General features: G+C 39.9%; 1 protein-coding gene across 1 annotated transcript in view; it reads left to right on the top strand.

Moving 5' to 3' along the window:
- Positions 1–22210, top strand: part of HIF1A (hypoxia inducible factor 1 subunit alpha) — a 33541-nt gene extending 11331 nt beyond the window's left edge. Inside the window, exons 2-15 of the mRNA XM_058806172.1 lie at positions 2365–2555; positions 3495–3640; positions 3735–3819; positions 7043–7155; positions 8178–8380; positions 10008–10114; positions 10301–10448; positions 11337–11557; positions 11742–12022; positions 12532–12654; positions 12876–13288; positions 14101–14209; positions 16874–17000; positions 17159–22210. Of these exons, the coding sequence (XP_058662155.1) occupies positions 2365–2555; positions 3495–3640; positions 3735–3819; positions 7043–7155; positions 8178–8380; positions 10008–10114; positions 10301–10448; positions 11337–11557; positions 11742–12022; positions 12532–12654; positions 12876–13288; positions 14101–14209; positions 16874–17000; positions 17159–17310 (2419 nt within the window). The 3' untranslated portion in view covers positions 17311–22210. The remainder of the gene's footprint in view (positions 1–2364; positions 2556–3494; positions 3641–3734; positions 3820–7042; positions 7156–8177; positions 8381–10007; positions 10115–10300; positions 10449–11336; positions 11558–11741; positions 12023–12531; positions 12655–12875; positions 13289–14100; positions 14210–16873; positions 17001–17158) is intronic.
- The last annotated feature ends 1171 nt before the right edge of the window (positions 22211–23381 follow it).

Below are 23381 nucleotides of genomic sequence, written 5' to 3'. Positions count from 1 at the left end.
AGGGTGCTAAAACCTGGCCAAAATCTGGAAACTACCCAAAATATGTTCAAGAACATTAGGCTGTCAGAAAGAAAATACAAGGGCTGAAATCCCAACTTGTGAGGTTATTGTCTGTTTTCATCTCTTGAGTGCCCTGTGTGATTCACACAAGCCTGACAAAGCTGTGGACTTGCAGTGCTCAGCTTGATTGCCAAAGCAGGGGAATTTTAACTTAAAAGTGTCTGCAGTTGTAAAGGAAACAGTGACAAAGCTGCAGCAATCTGGGTGGATTCAGCCATTTACTTCCAGTAATTCTCTCTTGAGTTTTTGTTGTAGAATGAATATTTTGCCTGTGAAATGATCTTGAATGAGTAGCTAACAAAAATCAAAGGTATAAAGGTGAATCTGTCTAAAGCAACAGAATTTCTTGTTCTGCTGTTACAGTTTCAGCTGGGATAGTGTTAATTTTCTTCCTAGCAGTTGGTGCAGGGCTGTTTTGGAGAATAATGTTGACAGCACACTGAGGTTTTAGTTCTTTTTGCTTCTCCTGAGTTAAGGACTCTCAGTTTCCCTTGCTGTGCCAGTGAGGAGGTGCACAGGAAGGCAGGAGGGGACACAGCCAGGACAGCTGACCTGGACTGACCAAACAGACATTCCAAAGCACAGAGTGAACTGGGGGAGGTGGCTGGGAGGTGCTGGTCCCTGCTCTGGGACAGGCTGGGCATCTGTCAGAGGGTGGGTGAGCAATTACATCGAGAATCATTTGTCTCTCTTGAGTCTTGTTTCTTTCTTTATTGTATCCCTTGTCACTGCAATTATTATTTTGTTTCAATTTTTAACTGTTTTTAAGTTGACCCATGGGTTTTACCTTCACTGCAGTTTTCCTCCCCATGCCACAAGGGTGGGACAGGTAGTGAGCAAAGAGCTTTGTGGTGCTCAGTTGTGGGCTGGGGTTAAACCACGACAGTTACCTTGAAATACCTTTGGCAAAATAGAGTTACGGTGAAATCTGTGGTTCAAGAAAGAGGACAAAGAGAATCCAGATGGTTTTTTCCCCCTCCACCCTTGGTTTTCCACCAAGAGAAAAGGTACTTGAGGCCTGTTTTCAGTAATAAATGTTTAATCAGTCAGGTTAAATAGCTAAAATATTTCTGCAGTATTGTTAAAGGTCAGACTTTTCGTAATGGCTATTTCCAGATATACCTGTATGTCAGGAGCCTCAAGCTTCTCAGACCAAGATATCCATCACTACAACAGGAACACTGTTGTCACAGGGAAATTCAATGTGAAGAAATCTTCAATATGGGGAAATATTGTCAAATATTTTAGGCTGCCATTCTAAGGACATGGGTTTGTATTCACAGGAATCAATGGGACTGTTGTATGTCCAGAGTTTTTTACAACTATAATTCCCACAAGTTAGTTTTCCAAAGGTCTTTATTGCTATTATGTCAAACAATTAATGTTTCTCATTCCACAGAAATAGTTTTTCTCTGCTGGCAGTGGCAGGAGTAGGAGGAGAGGATGGTGGGCATGGCACACAATTTTACCAAGTTGGTAGAAAGGAAGGTAGTTGTAAAAGAGATTCTGATAGCTTATTCTGTATTTTTCATGGATTATTAAACTTCCCCCATGTGTCAAGGCATTTGTACTTCCAACATCCAACACAAGGTATTGTCACATCTGTGTTTCTGCACAAACTAAGCAAGATTTTGGCCCATGTGGGTAGCACAGCAGGTGAAGAACTGAAAATGTGTTTTTTGGGTATGTATTTGGTAACACTGAAGAGGGGAGATACAGATCAGATATAGGGAAGCTCTTGACTCTGAGGGTGGTGAGGCCCTGGCACAGGGTGCCCAGAGCAGCTGTGGCTGCTCCATTCCAGTGTTCCAGGCCAGGTTGGATGGGGCTGTGAGCAGCCTGGGATGGTGGAAGCTGTCCCTGCTCACAGCAGGAGGGTGGAAACTGGTTGATCTTGAAGGTCGCTTCCAAGCCAAACCATTCTCTGATTCTTTGAATCTGGTTCATTATGTCCCAGGGATCATTAGCTCATTAATTGTTTTGCTCTGTAATTTGTGGTACCTCTCACAAAATGTGTGCTAACTAAAAAGGACTTTTGCACAGATCCACAAGTTCTGAGTATGGAAGTGTCTCTTTGAAAAACTGATCTCGTTGGAAGACTGCGTGTTTGAATTTAGTTCTGGCAGGGGGCAGAAGTTGATACAAAGAATTACACTTGCACTTTTTAAACTGAAACTTACTTGCACTTTTAAACTGAATCTTAACCTTATTCAACTTCCAGTTGACTGCTGGGCAACTTAGTTTCAAAGCCACACATCCCCGAGAGCTCAGTTCCCTGTATAACCCCAAACTTTGTTTCTCTAGGATTAGCTCAGAACGCAGGAAAGAGAAGTCTCGGGACGCAGCGCGGTGCAGGAGGAGCAAGGAGTCGGAGGTGTTCTATGAGCTGGCCCACCAGCTGCCCCTGCCCCACACTGTCAGTGCCCACCTGGACAAGGCCTCCATCATGAGGCTCACCATCAGCTACCTGCGCATGAGGAAGCTGCTGGATGCTGGTAAGGGGCACGTGGCACCCTCTGGGAGGGATATTGAGGAGGAGTCTGTTTGTAAGGGCTGTCAGCAGTAAAATAAATGAATGTGTTGTTAGATGTGTTCTTGTTTCGTGAAGGTGGGAGGCTTTACAGGAGAAATCAGCTGTTAGCAATGACACAAGAAAAATTCACTGTTCAATGGATTCCATTTTTTCTCTTTCTATTCTGGTGATCCTGGCTGTCTCATCATAGCTATAGTGCCCTTTTCAGTCTTATCTGACCCTTCTCCAAAGTTAAATTCCTTCATTTAAACTTTTTCCCCTCTAAACTTGTTTGTTCAGCTGTGCTTTCTTGACTGTAGGTACTTGGTTCAAGGTTGACTGAGCTAATTATAGTTGTGTCTCCTTACAATAAACTGCAAGGAATAGTTTTGTAAATTGTGTTTGTGTGGTGTGCTTCTCTGAAGGTGAAGTCAGCTGAGGATGTGTTGTGTCTGCAGCTACATCTGCAGGAATATCTGAGTCAGGGTGTAGCCTGTGGCTGATAGCCTGCCATGGGCAGTGTGCTGGTTATTTGTGCTCATGCATGTCTGCCTCTGCTGTGTGGAGGAGTAACTTCAGTAGCCAGACTTGGAAAACTCTCCCAGAAAGCCCCTGAGAGAAGTTTAGAATGCCTTTTTGAGATGGGTAATAAATTTTTAGCCACATAGACCTTTTCCTTAAGGTGGAAGTTTCATTGGTTAATACATAACAGCACAGAGGGTTACTCACTCTGATTTTCTGTGATTTCTGATACCTTTACTAGAGCTTGAAGAATTGAACTCATAATTTATCTAAATGAATTATACTGGCTTTGATGGTCCTGCAAGATTGACTCCTTGCAGACTGGTGCCAGAAGTCATTCCTGCTGGTAAGTGAAGAATGGCTGGTGCTTGCTTAAACAAAAATGTGTGGCTGTTTGCAGGTGAGCTGGAGACAGAAGCCAAAATGGAGAAGGAACTGAACTGTTTCTACTTGAAAGCTCTTGATGGCTTTGTCATGGTTCTGTCTGAAGATGGAGACATGATTTACATGTCTGAAAACGTGAACAAGTGTATGGGACTCACTCAGGTGAAATACTGACATTTCCTAAGACTGTTTCACAAAGCTGTTCCATTTTTGTGTGTGTGAAGTTAAACACCCATGTACCTGTTCGTTTTTGCAGTTTGAGTTGACGGGGCACAGTGTATTTGATTTCACTCATCCATGTGACCACGAGGAGCTGAGAGAAATGCTTACACACAGAAATGGTGAGAAAAAAGAAAAAAAAATCAATAATCAATTTAATTTACTTATGGATAGTTTCTGTTGGCATTAATACAGTTGGATATCTGCCAGGAAGTGGTGTTGAGTTCAAAAGCTAATATATTTTTATTTCTTAAATCTTAAATTGCACCTTGTTGAGAGACACTAACAACAGGAATCACCAAAATGTTTTGGCTATATCCTAATTATAGAAGAAGTGAGATTTTTTTAATCTAACAAAATTAATTACTAAAATGGAGGTTTTGAGGGTTGAAAGAATAAGTGCCTAGAGGAATAAAATTAGAGGTAGGTTGAATGAGAATGATTTTAAGCAATTGTTATAGAGGGACATGGAGAAGCTCAGTTCGTGCATTTGTCTTGGTCTGGCCTTGCTTTTACAGGACAGCTGAGAAGAAAGGCTTTCTTCCAGCAAGCTGTGGTGGTATACCCAAGACAAAAAGAATACTGTATTTAAATTTTAGGACACCAAGACACTGATCTGGGAATACTTAAACAGCCCAAAAAAGGGCTTTGGGGTTGATGCTTCTCTGCACCTTTTAATTGGTGCATGAAATTGGTATCTTTTCACAGATTTCTGGCTCTTTTCTCCATCTGAGGGAGCAGAACACCATGTTTACAGTGCTGTGTGCTTTGAAATTTAACAATTACCCATGAATTACAGCTTTTATGTCTTCTAAAGATTTGATAAAGGCTATAAAGACTTGGCAGCCTGCATGTCTCCAAACAAATCTGCTTTACTCAGTAGTTAGAAGCCTAAAATCTGACCTCTGCTTTCTCTTTCATCAAATGAGGTTTATATGGACTCTGAATTCAGATAGTGGTAAATTAATAAACCTGACCTCTGCTTTCTTGTGGCACTGTAAATTTTGTTTAAGTCTTATGTTGCCATCCTATTTAATTCAGTGGAAAGGACCTGATAAGATGCCATAGCATTAAGGGCCTGACTTTGATTTTTGTAAGCATTTTGTAAATTTGTCTTCCCTTAGAATGTTTCTAAGGCTAGATGAGACTCCCCTGCCTCCCCTTTTGGAATACAGTAATAAATCTTGGGGGTGGGGGAGCAATTTCCCTAAAGTGTAAAAAACCTGCTTTTGTTGCAAAAGCTTATTCTTAAAAATGTCCTATCACTGAGTTTCATGCAAACCATCTCAAGCATGTCTAAATTGGCCAGCCTGGAATCAGATGTCTGGAAACCATTATTACAAAAGCTGTTTTGCAAATGACGTTGGCAGACAGAAGTCTAAATTACAGTAGTAATAGTACATTTTTATATTTATTGGTATTCCCAGGCTGCCTTCTACTGCAGCTCTTACATCAGTGGAATTATTTTGGTTTTGAATTGAGTATTAAATATTCCCCTTTGGGACTGTACAAGTGCAAGTGAATATAAATGCAATTGGCAGAAACAGAACTGCATTCTCATTTTATGAAGCTGCTTTTTAAACTTTCAAAGCTGGCCATTTTAAAAAATAATGTCTGGTGCTGAATCAGACTTGAAAGTTGCTCCATCTTTTACAGCTGCTTCTAGAAGCAGAGCCACATGCATCAGGACTTGGTAACAGTAATGTTGTGTGATCTTCAGCTATCAATTTCTAGATTGGTTTAACTCTTAAAACTTACTGAATTAAATAAATTTTTGCTGCTTCTGTGAATTCTGCTTTAGTTTCTCCTCCACTTCCTCCATTATCAAGGTTATTTTAAGGTAGCATAAAATATGCTTGAGCCCTTTAGTCTTTGCCTCTGCTAGAAGCAATAAACAAGTTTGCATAGAGGCTTTAACATTTTTCTAATTAATTTTGACTGCAGTGCAAGCCACCATGAAGAATTTCATAGTTACTATTGTCTGTGGAGGATGAGAGCAAATTATTGTATAAACTTGTACCAGAAGTGAGCTCATGTGTTCTAAACTTCTCCCTCTGCCATGGTTTGGTCCTTGCTCTTCAGCAAGCCTCAGCAAACTGGCTCTTCCACTGCTCCTTCTCCTGGCTGCTGCATTTCCTCCTTGCACACATTGTGAGCTGATGCAGCTCTCCTGATAGCATCAGTTACATTTTCTTTGCCCACAAGAGCATAACTAGTAATTGACTCTGCAAGGTTCTCTTCTGTACAGGCACAAACTTCACTTAAAGCCTGCTGGTAGCAAGCAAAAAATAAGTGCTGCCTATGTTGATTTGTGTTAGGGCTTCTCAACTTTTTCCTCCCAAGAATGTTAATAATGTGCCTAAAACCTTGGTCCCTGTTTGCTCCAAGAGTGTAAATCACCGTGGAAATACTTGGATGCATAGAAACAGCTGAGTTGTTAGTTTTGAATTGAGAAACTTGCAGTCCTGAGGAGCAATGAGCCCAAAAGGTGCTTGGTTTGAGCCTCCTCATAGTGAATTACTGATGCATTTCAGTGGAAACCACCTCAACAAGGCTTCTTATTCTACATATGTTTTTCTTCTCCTCTGTCACAATTTTAATATATATTAAATTTCCAATTGGTCTCTCTTTCTTCCTGCTCCTTTTTCCTGAAATCTGGGAATGTGGAGTTGGCTATAAATACAATCCTGATCTTAAATTATTGAAACTGGGCTGCATCAAAAGCCTCTCCTGTGAGGACAGACTCAGAGAGGGCTGGGTTTGTTTGCCCTGGAAAAGAAATGGCTCTGGGGACATCTTTGAGTCCCTTCCTGTACCTACAAGGGCTCCAAGAGAGCTGGAAAGGGACTTTGGACAAGGGCCTGGAGTGACAGGACAGGGGGAATGGCTTCCCACTGACAGAGGGAAGGGTTAGGTGCTTTTTGGGCAGGAATTGTTCCCACTGAGGGTGCTGAGGCTTAAGTGCCAGAGCAACTGTGGCTGCTCCATCCCTGGAAGTGCTCCAGGCCAGCTTGGATGGGGCTTGGAGCTGCCTGGGATAGTGGAAGGTGTCCCTGCCCATGGCAGGAGGGGTGGAACAAGATGATCTCTTTAAGATCACTTCCAACACAAACCATTCTAAAGCTCTATGAAACTTTGTGGGTTTTTTTTTAAATCTACTTGATAGTAAAACTTGCTCTAAAAAATACCATTATTAGAAGTACTATTAGATGTATGAATTTTCTTAGTTTATTTTTCGGATCTTCCCTTAGTCTTAGACTCCTATAACATGTCTGTGGAGGTTTTTTATTGCCTTTGGAAGATGATCCAAGTGTTTTAAGAATTGTTTGCTTTTGCTTCTGCTAGGTCCTGTGAAAAAGGGCAAAGAGCAGAACACGGAGCGCAGCTTTTTTCTCAGAATGAAGTGTACACTCACTAGCAGGGGAAGAACAGTGAATATAAAGTCTGCTACATGGAAGGTAACTAATGCAAAGAAATATTTGCATAGTTTGGCAGCTTCCTCTTCAGATGTCATAACACTGTATTTCAACATTTTTGCTTCATGTAACGAGCTTGAATTTCACTAAGTACTTTATAATTTAATAATTCTGCTTCATTATGCTGAATTTTAATGCTGACTACATCACAGAGGTAACTGAAACAATGTTTTAAAATTAGTTTTTCAAAACTCTTTTAATGAATTTTCCATTTTAAATTAGAGGTCATTTACTTACAAACATAATTACCAAATATGTTTGCATAAAGCCTTCTCTGGGAAAAAAGCACTTGACATCACTTATGCTGATCCCTGATTTCTTTTGATTTGTCACTGAAAATGTGATAGTTGAGGTCTCTCTGAAGGACTTCAATGCCATTCTTTTGAAGCTGCTGGCTCTCCCTTTTGTAACAGTTGGAACAAAAAGAGGCCAGCCTGATAACTTTCTGCAGTGAATGCATTTTCTCCTCTGGACAAAGTAACCTTTTACTGTATCCAGTGGATTATGGCTCACAGTTCTCTTTTATGATTTGAATTTGATTATTCTGGATCAAACAACTTCTTTGCTGCTCTCTGTGAACTATTTCTGCTTCAGAATGATTAAAAGAAAACCCCACAGAATGCAAAAGTTCCTGTCTATTGAAGAATGTGTTTGATCTGTGTCATCAGCTCTGCAGAATATCTAAAATGGGGGTTTCTACTAGTACCATAACTTTAGGATTTAAATTGTGGATGCCTTTTGCTGAGGCAGCTGCTCATCAGAGTGACTAGAGAGAAGAGCTCACAGAAATGCAGCAGTGGCTGCTGTTGCTGAGGAAGGAGTTGGGCTGTGAACCCATCCCAGCAGTGTGGGGTGAGGAGGAGGAGGAGGACACTGCTCTCCTCCAGCCCTCCCTTGAGGGGTGGGATGGGGAAGGACTTGGCTCTGGGTGTGCTGGTGGAAACAGGATTGTGTTTTCTGACAGAGCAAACCTTGTTTCTTTCTAAACCCCAACTCCCCTGCAGGTGCTGCACTGCACTGGCCACATCCGTGTGTACGACACGTGTGGGAACCAGACCCACTGTGGCTACAAAAAGCCTCCCATGACCTGCCTGGTGTTGATCTGTGAACCTATTCCTCACCCATCAAACATTGAGGTCCCCCTGGACAGTAAAACGTTCCTCAGTCGTCACAGTCTGGATATGAAATTTTCCTATTGTGATGAAAGGTAATGTGTATGATTTATACTGTAAAAAATCATTCATTTGAAACATTTGCAGGGCTGGTACATGTTGGCTAGTGTTTGTTTTCTCAATAATTTGATTTATCTTGACAATGCAATCATTGATGGCATGCTTTGGGCTTTTCCTAACTGATCAGGATGCTTTAAAAGCCAGATTTTTAGATCTAAAGAGGATACAGGGTTATCACTTCAGAATAACAGAGGGAAAATGGTGTTTTCTGCAGGCAGACAGTGACAGGACCATGGTTGTAAACAGAGGGCATGTTTAGATTAGATATTAGGAAGAAATTCTTGACAAGGAGCTGTGGCTACCCCATCCCTGAAGGTGTTCCAGGCCAGGCTGGATGGAGCTCTGAGCAGCCTGCTCTAGTGAAAGGTGTCCCTGCCCATGGCAAGGGTTTGGAACAAGATGGTCTTGAAGGTTCCTTCCAACCAAAGCCATTCTAGGATTCTATTAATAAATCCTTTGCCTTCACTTAACTGCCTCTTCAAACTGGTCTTTACTATAGTGGCAGTGATTTAAATTGAAATGAGTGGATTCTTCCAGACACTGATAAAGCAGGATTTTAGGTTTGTCAAAGATGGGGCATTCTGGTGACAGAAAAGAGTATGTGTGTAATACTTGTCAGATGTATTTTATTGCTACTGCTTCCCCCCCTCTTCCTTCCTCAGGGGATCAGTGTCTGCTTTCTTCTATCAAAAAAACCCCAGATGTTCAGCTGTACTTTTAATGCAATACATCTGCTGTTGAAAAATGAGATTTTGTGTTCTGGTGCAAATCAGGGGTGTAGTCAGACATCAGACTGATTTTCCTATCCTCTGGGAACTTAGCTTGATAAATTTGATAAATGCAAATGAAGGAAATAGCTCAAGTTTTTTTGTTTGGGGTTGGTTTGTTTCATTTTTTTGTTTGTTTTTAATTTGGTGTCATTTGTTACTACCCATTTCCTTTATAACAAAAGTGAATTTCTAGTTAGTTGTTGCAGTTAGATGCAGGAAGAGGTTGATACATGGTAATTTCTGACCTCTGCAGTAACAACCTTTCTAGGACTGATGGTGTCACATAAAAGGTACTTATTTGGTCACTTTTTGCATCTAGAATGGGGCAAAATAGAAGCACTTCCCTGGTTAGCACTGCCCTCTAGAGACTAAAGAAATCCCACTTGCCTTAAAAGCAGGCAGTGCTTGAGTGGGAAGAGTAAATCTGTTTCCTATTTCTCTAAGTTACAGGATTAAAGCTGTTGAAGTGTATCTTTATTATTTTGTTAAATTCTCATGTTTGCCTAAGCTGGTCTGTAAGTAGCTGGTCTACCTTGAAGCAAAAAGACAAAAATGTCTAAAAAGAAGGGATTTGTTTAATCTTATCCCCACTACATGATTTATAAATACTCAGTGAGAAGTAAAATCCTATGTCTACTGAAATTTCTCTTTTAAAGAAGCATCAAAATAGCAATTTATTTCAAAATGAAAAGTCCCAATAAGCCAAATTTGCTGCTAATATCTGTGGAAGTGATTCTTAAGGTTTTTCTAGATGTGCAAGCATCCAAATGCTCTGGTATTTGTGCTGGCCAGTGTTTGCTTTCACATAGCAATTTTTTCCCTTGTTTTAAAGAATTACAGAGTTGATGGGGTATGAGCCAGAGGAGCTCCTGGGTCGCTCAATCTATGAGTACTATCACGCACTGGATTCTGATCATCTGACCAAAACACACCATGACAGTAAGTGAAAACTCAATTTAAAGCCCTCAAACTACAGGAGATGAGAGACAGCCCTGGGGGAAAGCAGCAGAAGAACAAAGGCTTTCTTTTAGTTGCAGATAGGAATCTGCAATGAATACTGACCTCAAACAGTTCTTGTGGGGTTTTTCTGCCTGTAATTGAAGCTGGTGTTCTTTCTGCTTTTAGTGTTCACAAAAGGGCAGGTGACAACAGGACAGTACAGAATGCTGGCCAAACAAGGTGGCTATGTCTGGGTTGAAACTCAAGCAACTGTTATATACAACACTAAGAATTCTCAGCCACAGTGCATAGTGTGTGTGAACTATGTGTTGAGGTAAGTTTAGTGGACTTCAGTGTTCTTTGTCATCATTTTTAGTGAAGACCAAGTCAGATTCTGATGGCACACTTCCCTGCTGAGTGTGTTATGATGGTACTGTTCCCTACCAGTGGAATTTTTCTTAGAATACTGCCAGTCCTAGGATTAGAAATTGTATTTGAGAATAAGATGCTTTTTTGGTCTAGTGATGTCAGTAGATGATCTCTGCAGACAAATGAGTGTAGAACCAGCCTCTTCTATATGATTGGAAGCATTTGAGCATTTGCATTTTAGACAACTCTCTAATCTTTGTCCCAAGTCTGGAGCAGTTAATTCCACCAACAACTTTGTCATGGAGTCAGAGCAGCAGTAGTGGTGTCATTCTCAATCCCATCTATGTTTTTCTTCCTTTGAACTCCTCTTTTAGTTGAAAGCTTCAGCTCAGGGCAGACTGGTTGACTATTCTTCTGCAAATGTCTAATAATCCTAAATTAGTTTTTCAAAACTACAGTGAATGTCCCAATATAAGTCTAGCAAGATATTGCATATTCATTTAAAACAAAAAAAAGCTGTTTAGGAAATATCTTTTTTCCCTCTTTAAAAAATCTTTTCCTTTTTCAATGCTTTCAGAAAAGCATGTTTATGTTTGTTACCTTTTTATGATTGCACCACAATTAGTGCTTGCTTTGTCTGTTACTTTTGAGGAAAGAATGAGTAACAAAATAAATTCTTAAAGCTCTTATCCTGGTAATTTTGTGGGATATGTGTGGTGGGATGTTTTTTGTTTGTTTTGGTTTGGGGTTTTTGGGTGGGGAGAGTGGGTGGGTTTCAACCTACAAAGCTATTAGTCCAGAACTTATTGCTTTTAGCTGTTCTTTAACAGTCATCTTCTTCTCTGTCTGACAGTGGAATTGTTCAGAAGGACTTAATTTTTTCCCTTGGACAAACTGAGTGTATGCTGAAACCAGTGGAGTCTCCTGACATGAAAATGACCAAAATATTCAGTAAAGATGACCTGGATGATACCAACAGCCTATTTGAAAAACTTAAACAGGAACCAGATGCTTTAACTGTGCTAGCCCCAGCTGCTGGAGACACAATTATTTCTCTAGATTTCAGCAGTAATGGTGGGTGTGTGTTTAAATTGGAGAGCATGTTAATTAGCAAAGTTACTTTTTATAATAGATTTCATAAAATAACCTCCCAGTACCACTTGCCCAGTGGTATTTCAGCTGCTGTTTCAATTTAATGAGGTCCATAGACACACACAGTACTGTTACTTAGGTTGATGGTTTCTTTTAATTTTTATAGAGTCTGATGAACAACAATGTGATGAAGTTCCTTTGTATAATGATGTAATGCTCCCCTCATCCAGTGAGAAATTGCAGAATATAAATATGGCAATGTCCCCACTACCTGCCTCTGAAACTACAAAGCCACTTCGTAGCAATGCTGATCCTGCACTCAATAGAGAAGTTGTATCAAAGCTGGAGCCAAACACAGAGCCACTCGAACTTTCTTTTACCATGCCTCAGGTGCAAGAACAACCAACCAGCCCTTCTGATGCAAGTACCAGCCAAAGTTCACCTGAGGTGAGTGTTGTCATTTGGATATGCTGTCATTAAAATGGATGTGCTGTTGGGCTTTGTGGGGCAGATTTGGTAAAGGATGCAGCCAGGACAGGAATTGGAAATTATTTCTACCTTATGACTTAAGCTCACACCATGATCTGAGGAAACTGATAAATTGTCATATCTTTTTATTAAAGTGAGTCTTGCAAATGTCTGCAGTACTATCTGACAGCAATAAGGAGAGCTTGGGATTGATCTTTTTTGTTCAGCTGGTTCAGATACAGCTTCCCTAAACAGCAAAGTATTTGCAGTGAATTCCTGTAGAGGCTACTTCCAGGTTTCAGTTAAGCAATGCTTCCCTGGTGGGGTAAATTTGAGTGTAAATGTGTTTTCCTCTCCCATTTTAATTTTGTGCAGCTACAGCTTGGGATTAGTTTCTACATTAGAACATTTTGCAGAGAATCTGTAGGTAACAATGCCAAGTGTTGCAGTGACAGAAACCTAAAATTGTGTTCAAAATGTTTTCACAGCCCAGCAGTCCCAACGACTACTGCTTTGATGTGGATAATGATATGGCCAGTGAATTCAAACTGGAATTAGTGGAGAAACTCTTTGCCATAGATACAGAAGCAAAAAATCCATTCTCTACTCAGGTAATGTACAGTAACTTAGAATAAGATTATAAAGAATTTTGAGTGTAATTATTTTCTTTTTTGAATGTTTTTAGGCACCTCCTTCCCTTTTTATGTAATATTTTGATTAAAATGTAAAAAAAAAAAAAAAATTTTAAGGATTTGGTAAAAGGAAAAGCCTTGATGAAGTCCTAGCTGAGGTTTCTTCCACACTGCTAAGTTCCCCCTCTTGTCCATTCCAGGAAACGGATTTAGATTTAGAGATGTTGGCTCCGTACATCCCGATGGATGATGACTTCCAGCTGCGCTCCTTCGATCAGCTGTCCCCGCTGGAGAGCAGCAGCTCGTCCAGCTCGCAGAGTGCAGGCAGCAGCATCCCCCTGTTCCAGCAGCAGCAGCAGGGCCAGGCAGGCGGGGCCAGCCCCGAGGAGGTGAAGCTGAAGCCAGCAGAGCACGGGGATGAGGTGAAGCCGATCGTGGTCCCCTCCTCGCCCCCGCGCGGGGGCCCTGAGCCCGGCAGCGCCCCCGCCTCGCCCTACGCGGGGAGCAGGAGTCGAACTGCCTCGCCCATCAGGGCCGGGAAGGGAACGGTGGAGCAGGGGGAAAAGCCTTCTCCAGGAACACCCAGCTTGCTAACAGTCACTCTCAATGAAAGGTATTTTAAAAGTGCAGCCTAAGCTGTGGTGCCTGTTCAAGGAATTAGATATAAGTTCTGCCAGCTCTTGTGTGTTCATCCTCAGCGTTCTTCACAGACATTTAAATTTGGACATGTCAAATGAGTCCTTTTTTAATAGTAAACTCCTCTAAAGGTAATTTCATGGTAGCCTTTACCTAAGCACCTCATGTAAAAATTCTATTCTACTCTTGTACCTGGTGTGCAGCATTTATAAAAAAGCAGGCAATTCAGGTAGTTACACCCATACAATGTTTCTGGTGCTTTCCTTGTCCACTGTGTTAGAGGTAAGAGGCAACTACAGTCTGTGCTGCAGATACTGCAGATATCAGATGTACAGATATCTACAAGCAATAGATATTGCTTTTCAAGCTAAATGTGTTTTGTGATGATCCGTGGTGCCTGTAGTACTTAGTTATCACAATAGAAAACTATATTAAGTCAACCATGAGATTTGTGATATGTCAAAGATTTATCTGTACATAGAAATATTCAGAGTAGACTTTCCCTCACCCTTCCTTCCCTTTTTTCTGTTGCTAGTGAACTGTTGAACTTTTATGCTTTTTTTCTGCAGATTTAAAAATTTTTGTTAAAACTCATTCTGAGCTTCACAGCAAGATTAAAGGCTAATATTTGCTATGCTCATAGAAAATGATTGTTGAAATAAGTCAATTTATGAACAAAAAGTAGTGGAGCTCATAAATTCTGTGATGTTGTATATAAAAGTGTCCACCAAAGAAGAATGGCTCAAGGAAAGTAGAAACGTCTTAACAGCCTGAATCAATTTTTCTTAGATCTACTGCACTGGATGAAGATCTAAATCCAAAGATGCTAGCTTTGCATAATGCTCAGAGAAAACGAAAAATGGAACATGATGGTTCACTTTTTCAGGCAGTTGGAATTGTGAGTTTTGTTTTACCATTTTAAAATATTCACTTTTAACCTTGCAATTTCTGAAATGAGGCATCAGTGCAGACTTCTGAGTTAAGCTGTTGGTAAGCACTGGAATCTTGGGATGAGAGATAATTGATAGTGAAATTTTAATAGATCTATATATGCAGATACTCCACTTTTAGTTCTCTTTTACTGTCAACTTTTCAAAAGGGCCCTCTACACCCATGTGCATTTCTTGATTAGATAGAAGATACTCTTCTGTGAACATATGTGTTTCTTTAGTAGAATATGCACAAGTGTAAGACATCACATTTAAATGTGTAATTGCTGTATTTATTTAACTTTTGAATTCAAACTCAGTTTTCACATTTGTCAACACTGAAGATTAGTGTTCTTAGGCTTCTTCCTATGCTTTTATTTTTCCATTGGGTCTGAGATTCCTTTGCTTAATCAGATAAGACCATCTGAACTGTGAGGGAAGAGAGCTCCTCTAATAACCTAGCTGATGTCTATTACTGCCACTCCCTTCATGCATGCTCTCTCTAGTATTAGTGTGGGCACTTGGGAATAGCTCATCCTCATCTGTCCCAGCTATTCGAAAGAAACTTTGTAGATAGTCCTACATTTGTGTCACTTGATTGGGGGTTGTCCAGCTTGTTATTTTCCGCAAGGGTACCTTGTCTCCATAATCTTTGTCTCTCACTGTCAATTCTCAGTATTTTGAAACCTTGAGCTTTGCCATTGCACACTGTTCTTTCTCATCTTCACTGCAAATTCCCACTTGTCAAGTTTTAAGAAGTCTTAGTCTTAATTCCTGTATGGCAGCGTAGCCTTTGAGCTTCTTTGTTTCTCTGCTGGGCCACCTCCTAGTTGTAGTCATCTACCCTATCTTACAGTGCAGGATTATTTTTCCTCTGAACACTCCTTACTCCTGTTCTAGCATTCCAGTCTGGGCATAAGACAAATCAGTTTTTCTATGCCATTTCTATGTGATTGTTTTCATTTGTTAAATGCTTTGCACTTCCATGCACATTGTTCTGCTGCTTCCAGAAGCCCTGTAAGAATTCACAGCTCTGCAAGAAAGGTTATTGCTTTCCACTGCCCTTTTCTCATGCAAGGGTGCTACAGCTCATAGTTTTGCTGGTAAAATATTCAAAACAGCATGGAATGTTATTAAATGCACAGAACACAAGCAGTTCAGTGTGAACTGCTGGAATAGTGTTCAGGCTTCTGTGCTTAGTGCCAGTTTCATGCTTACAGGTTCAGACTTCATCTTTTGCTAAACTTTTTCTTTTGTCTGTATCTGACAAAAGTGTTACAAATATTGTGATGGTTTCTCAGAGTCAGAAGCTGGATTTCCATGAAGCTGGGTCTTAGTGAAGTTATTTTAAGAAGTGCTTTTGTTGTTTGGCTTCTCTCTCCACAATGGATTTCTGGGAGGATATACAGGCCTTTCACACAAGCAGAAGAAAAATTATGTTAAATCCAGGCTTAGAATATATGCTGTTCTAGGGCTGTACAAACACTTGCCACAAATTTTTAGCTCTAGGGAAGTGGGATGTACTTTGCAAGAGTGAAAATAAGTGAAGACCAAAGTAAAATATTACTTTAGCTTCCTAGAAAACAGGAGAATTAGACAAGGACAAGATATAGTAAGATGATAAAATATTGTGTTATAGTGAGTTTATAAAATAATGATATAAATCACTACATGGGAACAGTTACAAGCCAAATCTTCTTAACATGTAGGGCTGGAATGCATTTTTGGTAAAAAATAAGCAGCAGCAATGTAGGTGACTAATCTCACTATGAACTGCAGCTCTGAGTTAACTATAACTTCTACTACACAGCTGCTCCCTTGACTTACACAGGTGTTTTCTAACCTGCAAACATATGTTCCTCACTATTTTGAGGAAATGGCAGTGTTGTGAAATACCTTCTCCTCTTTTTGCAGCAGTCAGTGTCACTAACAAGACCAAACTTTGCAGATTCAAGTACTTTTGCCAGCAGACTTGATACTAAGATGGTGCTTTTTCTTTCCATCCCATCTGTTTCAGTGGCAGCTTCTTCTTCCTTATCCCAATTACATGAATCCCTTACAGCTTCCTAATCGCCATATCTTCTGTTCTGCTGTCAAAACAATATGCTAAGGAGCCATATCTGCACTAGGCTGGTGTAGGACTGCATTTTTCACAGGGCTTGGGTTGGGTGGCTTGGTGGCAATAACTGGAGTGCAAGCAGAATTTACATCCTAGATGTGTAGATAGAATCGGCCTGCTGAGGCTCCTGACTCTCCTGCCTACACTGTTAATTCCAGTGCAGAAAGCCATTAGAGACTGCAGTGAAAACCTGATGCTTACTCACCCCAGAGCAGTGGTAATTAAATGGGTGTGTTTGTGTACATGTACATGCTAATCTTGAGCCTGGTACCTGATGATAACCAGGATTTTGTAATTGTTTTCTCTAAGGGAAGTCAGGTCTTGAAACCTGATTCAGTTTTCTGTTAAATAATTTTCAAGTTAGTGTACTTGGAAATTCTGAACCAAATCCACTTTAAATTGTAACAATGCCATATTAGTACTTAGTGACAGGAACTGTTCATTTGGAAGAGGGATGTGGAGGGTTATAAAGCTACAATTTTCACTAAAGAAGATTAATTTTATTTCTTTCTAGGGGTCTTTATTCCAGCAGACAGGTGACCGTGGAGGAAGTGCATCACTTGCTTGGAAACGTGTAAAGGGATGCAAAACAAATAATCACAGTGGAGTGGAGCAAAAGACAATCATTCTACTATCAACTGGTTGGTATCTTCCTTCCCTAGGTACAGGGGGTGGAGGGGGCTGTGTGAAAGAGAACAGAGACTCCAGAACTATCCACACATAGCTCCTTGTGAACAGCTCTAGGAGAGGTTAAGCATGGTGAATAAAGTGCATTTTTCTCCTTCCCCTCCCTCTTTAGACATAGCAAGTAAACTTCTAGGGCAGTCGATGGATGAGAGTGGACTCCCCCAACTCACGAGTTACGACTGCGAAGTAAACGCTCCCATACAGGGCAACAGAAACCTGCTACAGGGGGAAGAACTGCTCAGAGCTCTGGATCAAGTTAACTGAGCTTTCACAAAACTTGCTCCTTTTTTGGACACTGGTGAATCATCACCTAAAGCAGTCTATTTATATTTTCTATATCTGATTTTAGAAGCCTGGCTACAGTACTGCACTAATTCAGTTAGTTCAGTTTTGATCCCCTTTCTACTTATTTTGACAGTCTTTTTAATATGTTCTTTATGTAACAATAACTCAAACTCTAGTGCATTTTTATAATTCTTTGGTACGTACACTTTTAAGTCCATTACATTTAAAACACACTTGCAATAGCAGCTTTGAAATATGCACCTGATTAAAAAAATATATATTTATTTTTTGGCTGGGGAGTTGGTCACCAAAACTTATCATTAGTAAAATGTCAACACAGGAAAAACTGGCAATACTTCCATCCTGCTTTTCATAGGTAGTTGGAAGACTTGTGCTCTCTTACTCTTTATGTTCAAGTAAGTTTTTTATGTTAATAGTTTTTATAAGAAACAACAATGCTTTGCAGCGGTGCATTGTAGCCACAATCGCACAATATATTTTCTTAAAAAATACCAGCAGTTCCTCATGCAATATATTCTGCATTTATAAAAACTAGTTTTTAAGAAGAATCTTTTGTTTGCCTATGAAAACATGTTTAAACCTGGATTATGTCATTATTTTAGTCACGTTGTAATATAAATTGTTCTCAAATGCTGTCTTATGCTTTTGACTTCAGTGGGTGTGGTAAGTCAAAGGAAAGGCTTTATCTGGAAAGGGCTAGCAGCATTTTCTTTGGATACGTTCTCAATTTAGAGAAAGTTTGATGTTCTTAAAGTAGTCACTTTGCCAGCTTAAAAAAAAATCCCTGCCTGTAGTTGTTGAAGTTAATGCTAATATTGTGTATGATCTTAAATCTAAATGTTCAGCTTACCCTGTGTGGTATAGGTGATATTTCAAGCAGATTGTAAAACATCTTGCATTGTTAGCAAACTTTTATCTAGTACATCATTGAGTTGCTCAATATTTTGATGTTTTGGTTTTATGCACCTTGTTGCTATTAACATCCATATGTTTTCATGTAGATTTCAATAACTTGAATATATTTAGAAGCCTTTTTATTTAGAAATATATAGTGTCACAAACATCTTATTTTCCTATATGTACTGTACAAAACCTTCATTCACTCATTCTTTTTGCTCTTTGTGGTTGGATCTAACACTAACTGTATTGTTTTCTTACATCAATAAACTATATGTGGACCAGGCCCCCTTGGGGAGTGTGTTATCTGAGAGAAATGAGATAATTTATATTTTTGTTAGTGGTTATTGTTCATCCGTGTTCCCTTTTTAACTTAGAGTTGATTGGAAACTACTGCTTCCTTCTTTGATTGTAACATCTCTGCATTCATTCTTTGAGCCTGTTCAGTCCTGAAGTCTCCCAGACAGTGTTGTACCACTCGCCAAAGACCTTACACTTCTCAACCTGTAATCACAGCAGTGAGCAAACCTGCCAGCAAGGAGGCAGCATCTTTGTTTTACTTTAGAGCAGAAAGAATTCATCTTTATGAACAGCTTAAAGGCTTGTCTCTGGAAGCTTTATCAAGGTAACACAGGAAAGCAGGAAAAGGTAAAATTGACAGGAGTGATTGGTCTGAGATGGATTTCTATCACAAAATTCCATGATTAGAAAATTAAGCTGGTACTTGATGAAAGTTATTCCACATTTTTGTGCTGCTGACCCAGTAACTTTCCTCATTTTGCTGTCATAAAACACAATGCTACTGGTAACCCTGTGTTGTGTAAATATGGTCAAGATATTCTGTGCATTCTCCAAACTATTTTTACAAAACTTATCTCAATATAAGTAATCAGCCATGGAGTGTCACAGGAGTTACTTTGGTTTTATGTTGTGAACTTTTTGTTTTCATTGCAGTGTTTTGAAATCAATGTCATAGTATGTAAGCATAACCTGTTCTCTAAAATTACTGTTTCACTGAAAGGAGCACTTTCCAAACTGCCACAACTCTGTGAAATTAAAAGGACACTATTAACAAAAAATGATAAGGCACTGGCAGCAGAAGATAGTTGCACACTTGATAAAGTTTTGAGTAGAAGCTGCACAGAGAGGAGAAGGTGGGGCAGTCATCTGCAGCTTCATGCAGAGAACGTTTTCACTAGTGAACATTTTTAATGCATTTTTAATGGCTAAAAGCAGCAGAGCTCCTCCTTGCCTGCTGTGTCTGGGCTGGCATTCTTTCCATGGCATTTCTTCCTGTGTCAGCAGTTAGGAGGTTTAAATAGTGAAGTTGGGTTAAGCCCCTGCTGTTTAGGGCCTCCCTCCTGCTTTAGCCCTGCATGGATTGATGTGGTGTTTCTGTGAGAGTCTTGCAGGCAGGTGAAAAGTGCAGCTGGGTTCTACTTTTGAACTGCCCCACCAGACTTTGAGCTGGCCTGGGGGGGATTATCCCTTTGCACTTCCAAGAGACAGGTCAGAGGTGTTCTGCTGCTCTCTTGGCTGTGTTTTGGAGGAGCCTGACCTCTTTGGATCTGTCAGGTCCTCTTCAGTGCACTAAGAAGGCAGAAAGTTTTCAAAATAAGATCTGTGTTAAGAAGAGAAAGAAGACTGAAGTGCCCCATGTGATTTATGGTCATGAGCCCACTGGAGTCAGAGAATGGCTTGGGTTGGAAGGGACTTTAAAGATCACCTTGTTCCCACACCCCTGTCATGGGCATTCCATGAGATCAGGTTGCTCAGAGCCCCATCCACCCTGTCCTTGATCATCTCTGATCTTAGTGACAGCAGCTGTAGATTTAACTCAGCCATGTTTCACCTAAAAATCTCTATTCTAACATTTTTTAGTATGCATAATAACAACATTTAGTATGCATAATAATATTTTGATTACTGTGATGAACTGCTGTAGCTGTATTGGTTTACTGTAGGGGAAAAATAACCTAACAAAATCCCCCCCAAGCCTCCTAAAGACACTGAACAAGGCACAGAAAAGGAGCAGTAATTTCTATGGCCTTGTAAGAGCTTTGCTAAATGCAGATGCCAGTTTGCAAAACCTAGTTCACCTTTCAGTTGCTTTTTTAAAAATTTCTGTTTTACTAATGTTCCCCCCCCAGGTATCCAGGTAAACTTTTTGGTTTTGGCCTCTTTAGACTCCAGGAACACACAGTCGGATTCTAGAGCTAATTTGGAGTACAAGCTTCTAGAATAAACAGCTTTCTAAGTGTTTTCTTAGTGTTCTTCTTGCATGCTTTCTTTACCAACTTGCTGGCTTTTTAAAATGTTGAGACACTATATTAGAAATGATGAGGAAATTAATGATTGTGAGGCACTGGCACAGGTTTCCCAGAGCAGCTGTGGATAACCCAGCCCTGGAAGTGTCCAAGGCCAGGTTGGATGGAGCTTGGAGCAACCTGGGATAGTGAAAGGTGTCCCTGCCCATGGCAGGGGCTTGGAACTAGGTGGGTTTTAAGGTCCCTTCCCACCCAAGTCATTCTGTGATTTATTCTTTGTTGTAAAGAATAAACTGTGGGTAAATACAATATTGTCTCCTGTATATAGAACATGCTAATTATGTGAAAGTGGTAAACTGAGGAGAAGAACAGTTACCTTCCAGGTTTCCTGACTACAGCAGTAGTCAAGCCAGGCCTTCTTCAGGGCATAGTACAATTACTGTTCTTACGTACAGATTTTATTGATGTTTTAATCATCAACAGTGATGATCTGTTAAAGGGTAAAGGAATTTTTAAAGTAGTATTTATCATTATATAATTCATTCCTTTACCTGAAAGTAGTTACAATTAACTGCAACTGTAATTCCCCAGAAATCACTTGCATAGGGTGTGCAGTAACTTGTCTTGGGTGTAAGATATGAGTAGATGAAGGTAGCCTGAAGTCCAAAGTACCTCTTGCTAACATACTTTCCACCTAGTGAGACTGGTTTGGACTTTGGTGACCTTTGAAAGCCTTTGGGTGAAATGGAAACAACTTACCTGAGAAGCAAAACTTAATAGTATCTGTGTACACACATTAAACTCTCCCAAAGTAATTACTGAATTAAAGAATCACAGATTAGGGCCCAAAAGAACTATTTACACATAACACTGATGAGGGTTTTAAGGACTTCAAAGCTTAGTTTGGATGGAATGATCAGCTCTGCTTCCAATGAAATACAACTGTTGGGTCAGGTAATTCTGATGATTACAGGTTAAACTACTGCATATTTAATAGTAATGTTTCATTACTTCAAGAGCTGTTTAATTAAACAGCTAAGCACTGGCAGCTAAAGGCAGTGTCTGTTGGCAAGTGTTCTTCCTGTTCACTGCTGAGTGAACCTTTCCTGACAGTGTGGTGGGACCTGGGAGCATCCTGTCCCTGTCAGCCATCTGTCCCCTTCCCCTGCTGCCCTGCTCCTGACCTGAGCACACATCTCACTCCAGTGTCACTGCACTAAGGCACACTGCTCAAACTGTAACTGTCCAGCATGAAAATAAACGCTCACAGACCACCAGGACTTTGTAGGAAGTCCATTTTCATAGGAATTCCACACGAGTTGGGTATCCAGCTTTCATTGAAAATACCATTATGACTTGACTCCCTGAAAAGATCCGTTCTGGAGGACTGTGATTTTTGATCCAAATTCTAGAATTGAATTATCATTTTCCTTCTGCTTCCCTGTTTACCTTGAGCAAGTTACCAAAAAGTTCAAGAGTTTGCTGCTGGATTTATACAGTACAGTAGATTTTGTGAATAATAGCAGTATTCTCTCATGAAGAAGTGGTATATTTTAATGGAATTCTTTTTTGGAACCAAGTACAACGTATTGCAATTGATATTTCTCTTGAAACATTTTGATGTACTTGTGACTGTATTTCTTTTTGATTGTGTACCAGTATAAAATTCAATAAAAGAGAGGGTTTGTTTCTAATTTGTGACTTCTGTGATCTTTCTGTCCATCCCTTTTCCCTATTGTAAAAGGTGGAGGTGACTTTAAAGTGAACTAAACTACTGTGCAGAGTAACAAACTCCTTGCAGGTTTGAGACTTTACTACCTGCTGTCAGAAACTTGGGCATCAAGCAGACATGGTCACAGTCCCAAAAACATACATTTTGTATTAAATATAATATAAATAGATAATATTTATATATAAGCTGAATCCTATTCACATGTGGTTGTCCCATCTGAGTTAAGCAGCGTGTGAACAAGAGGTCAAACATACAATTTAACAAGTCAGATATGGGGATGGAGTAGCTTTTCCTGGAAGAAGCCAAAGAGAGAGCAACAGCTACAGAGCCAGAGGGACAGAGGACATTTATGGAGCCTCTTTGATTAATCACACCAGGAATACCCTTAGTAACAAAACAAACTCCTTTGAAACCACGGCCGTGTCTCCAGGTGATTTCAGTTGCTGTCAGTACACACAAATATCTCAAGAACCTGTGACTCCTGCTGTCTCCTTAAATCAATGCCACTTCCTTCTGCACAGATTAAAAAGCTTTTGCAATGTTTGTGCTTGCTGGGAGGTCTGAAAGCAGGAGGCATGCGCCAGGTTGTACATACTGAAGGTGGAATAAGCTATTTAATAAAATATATTCATGATTTATTTTCATGTTTTCAACTTGAAAATGTGTTCTAATGCAATCATATAAGGTATTTAAAAAAAAAATTTGTGCCACATGCACCTGGAAAACCCATTGTTTATATCAGTGCAGGATAAATAGCTTTTAAATTGCAACTTATAAACTAGGAATTAATAGAGCAAATAGGATTTCATCCTTTTGTTTAGTAGTTGAGTATGAAGAAGATATAGTAACCAGCACATTCTTCCTTACATCATCTATTTATTTTTTCTTTTAGTTTGAAGGTATTGTACTAAAATGTATTAATGAATAATTTGAAGGAACACTGAAAACACAGGTGATGAAGAAGACTATTAATTAGTCAAAAAATTGATAGTGTATTAAATGTTATATGCCACATCAGAGAAATTGTATGAAGAGACCCTGTTACTTGGTTTTATTCTTCTGCATTTTCATTCTTTACATTGTACCCAAACTTCCTGCAAGGGAAGATTTAGGGCACATTCACATTGGTACAA

Source organism: Ammospiza caudacuta, chromosome 6 (assembly GCF_027887145.1).
Source record: "Ammospiza caudacuta isolate bAmmCau1 chromosome 6, bAmmCau1.pri, whole genome shotgun sequence".
NCBI lineage: Eukaryota > Metazoa > Chordata > Aves > Passeriformes > Passerellidae > Ammospiza > Ammospiza caudacuta.
The sequence above is the reverse complement of the archived record's forward strand: the minus strand, read 5'-3'. Positions and strand labels throughout refer to the sequence as shown.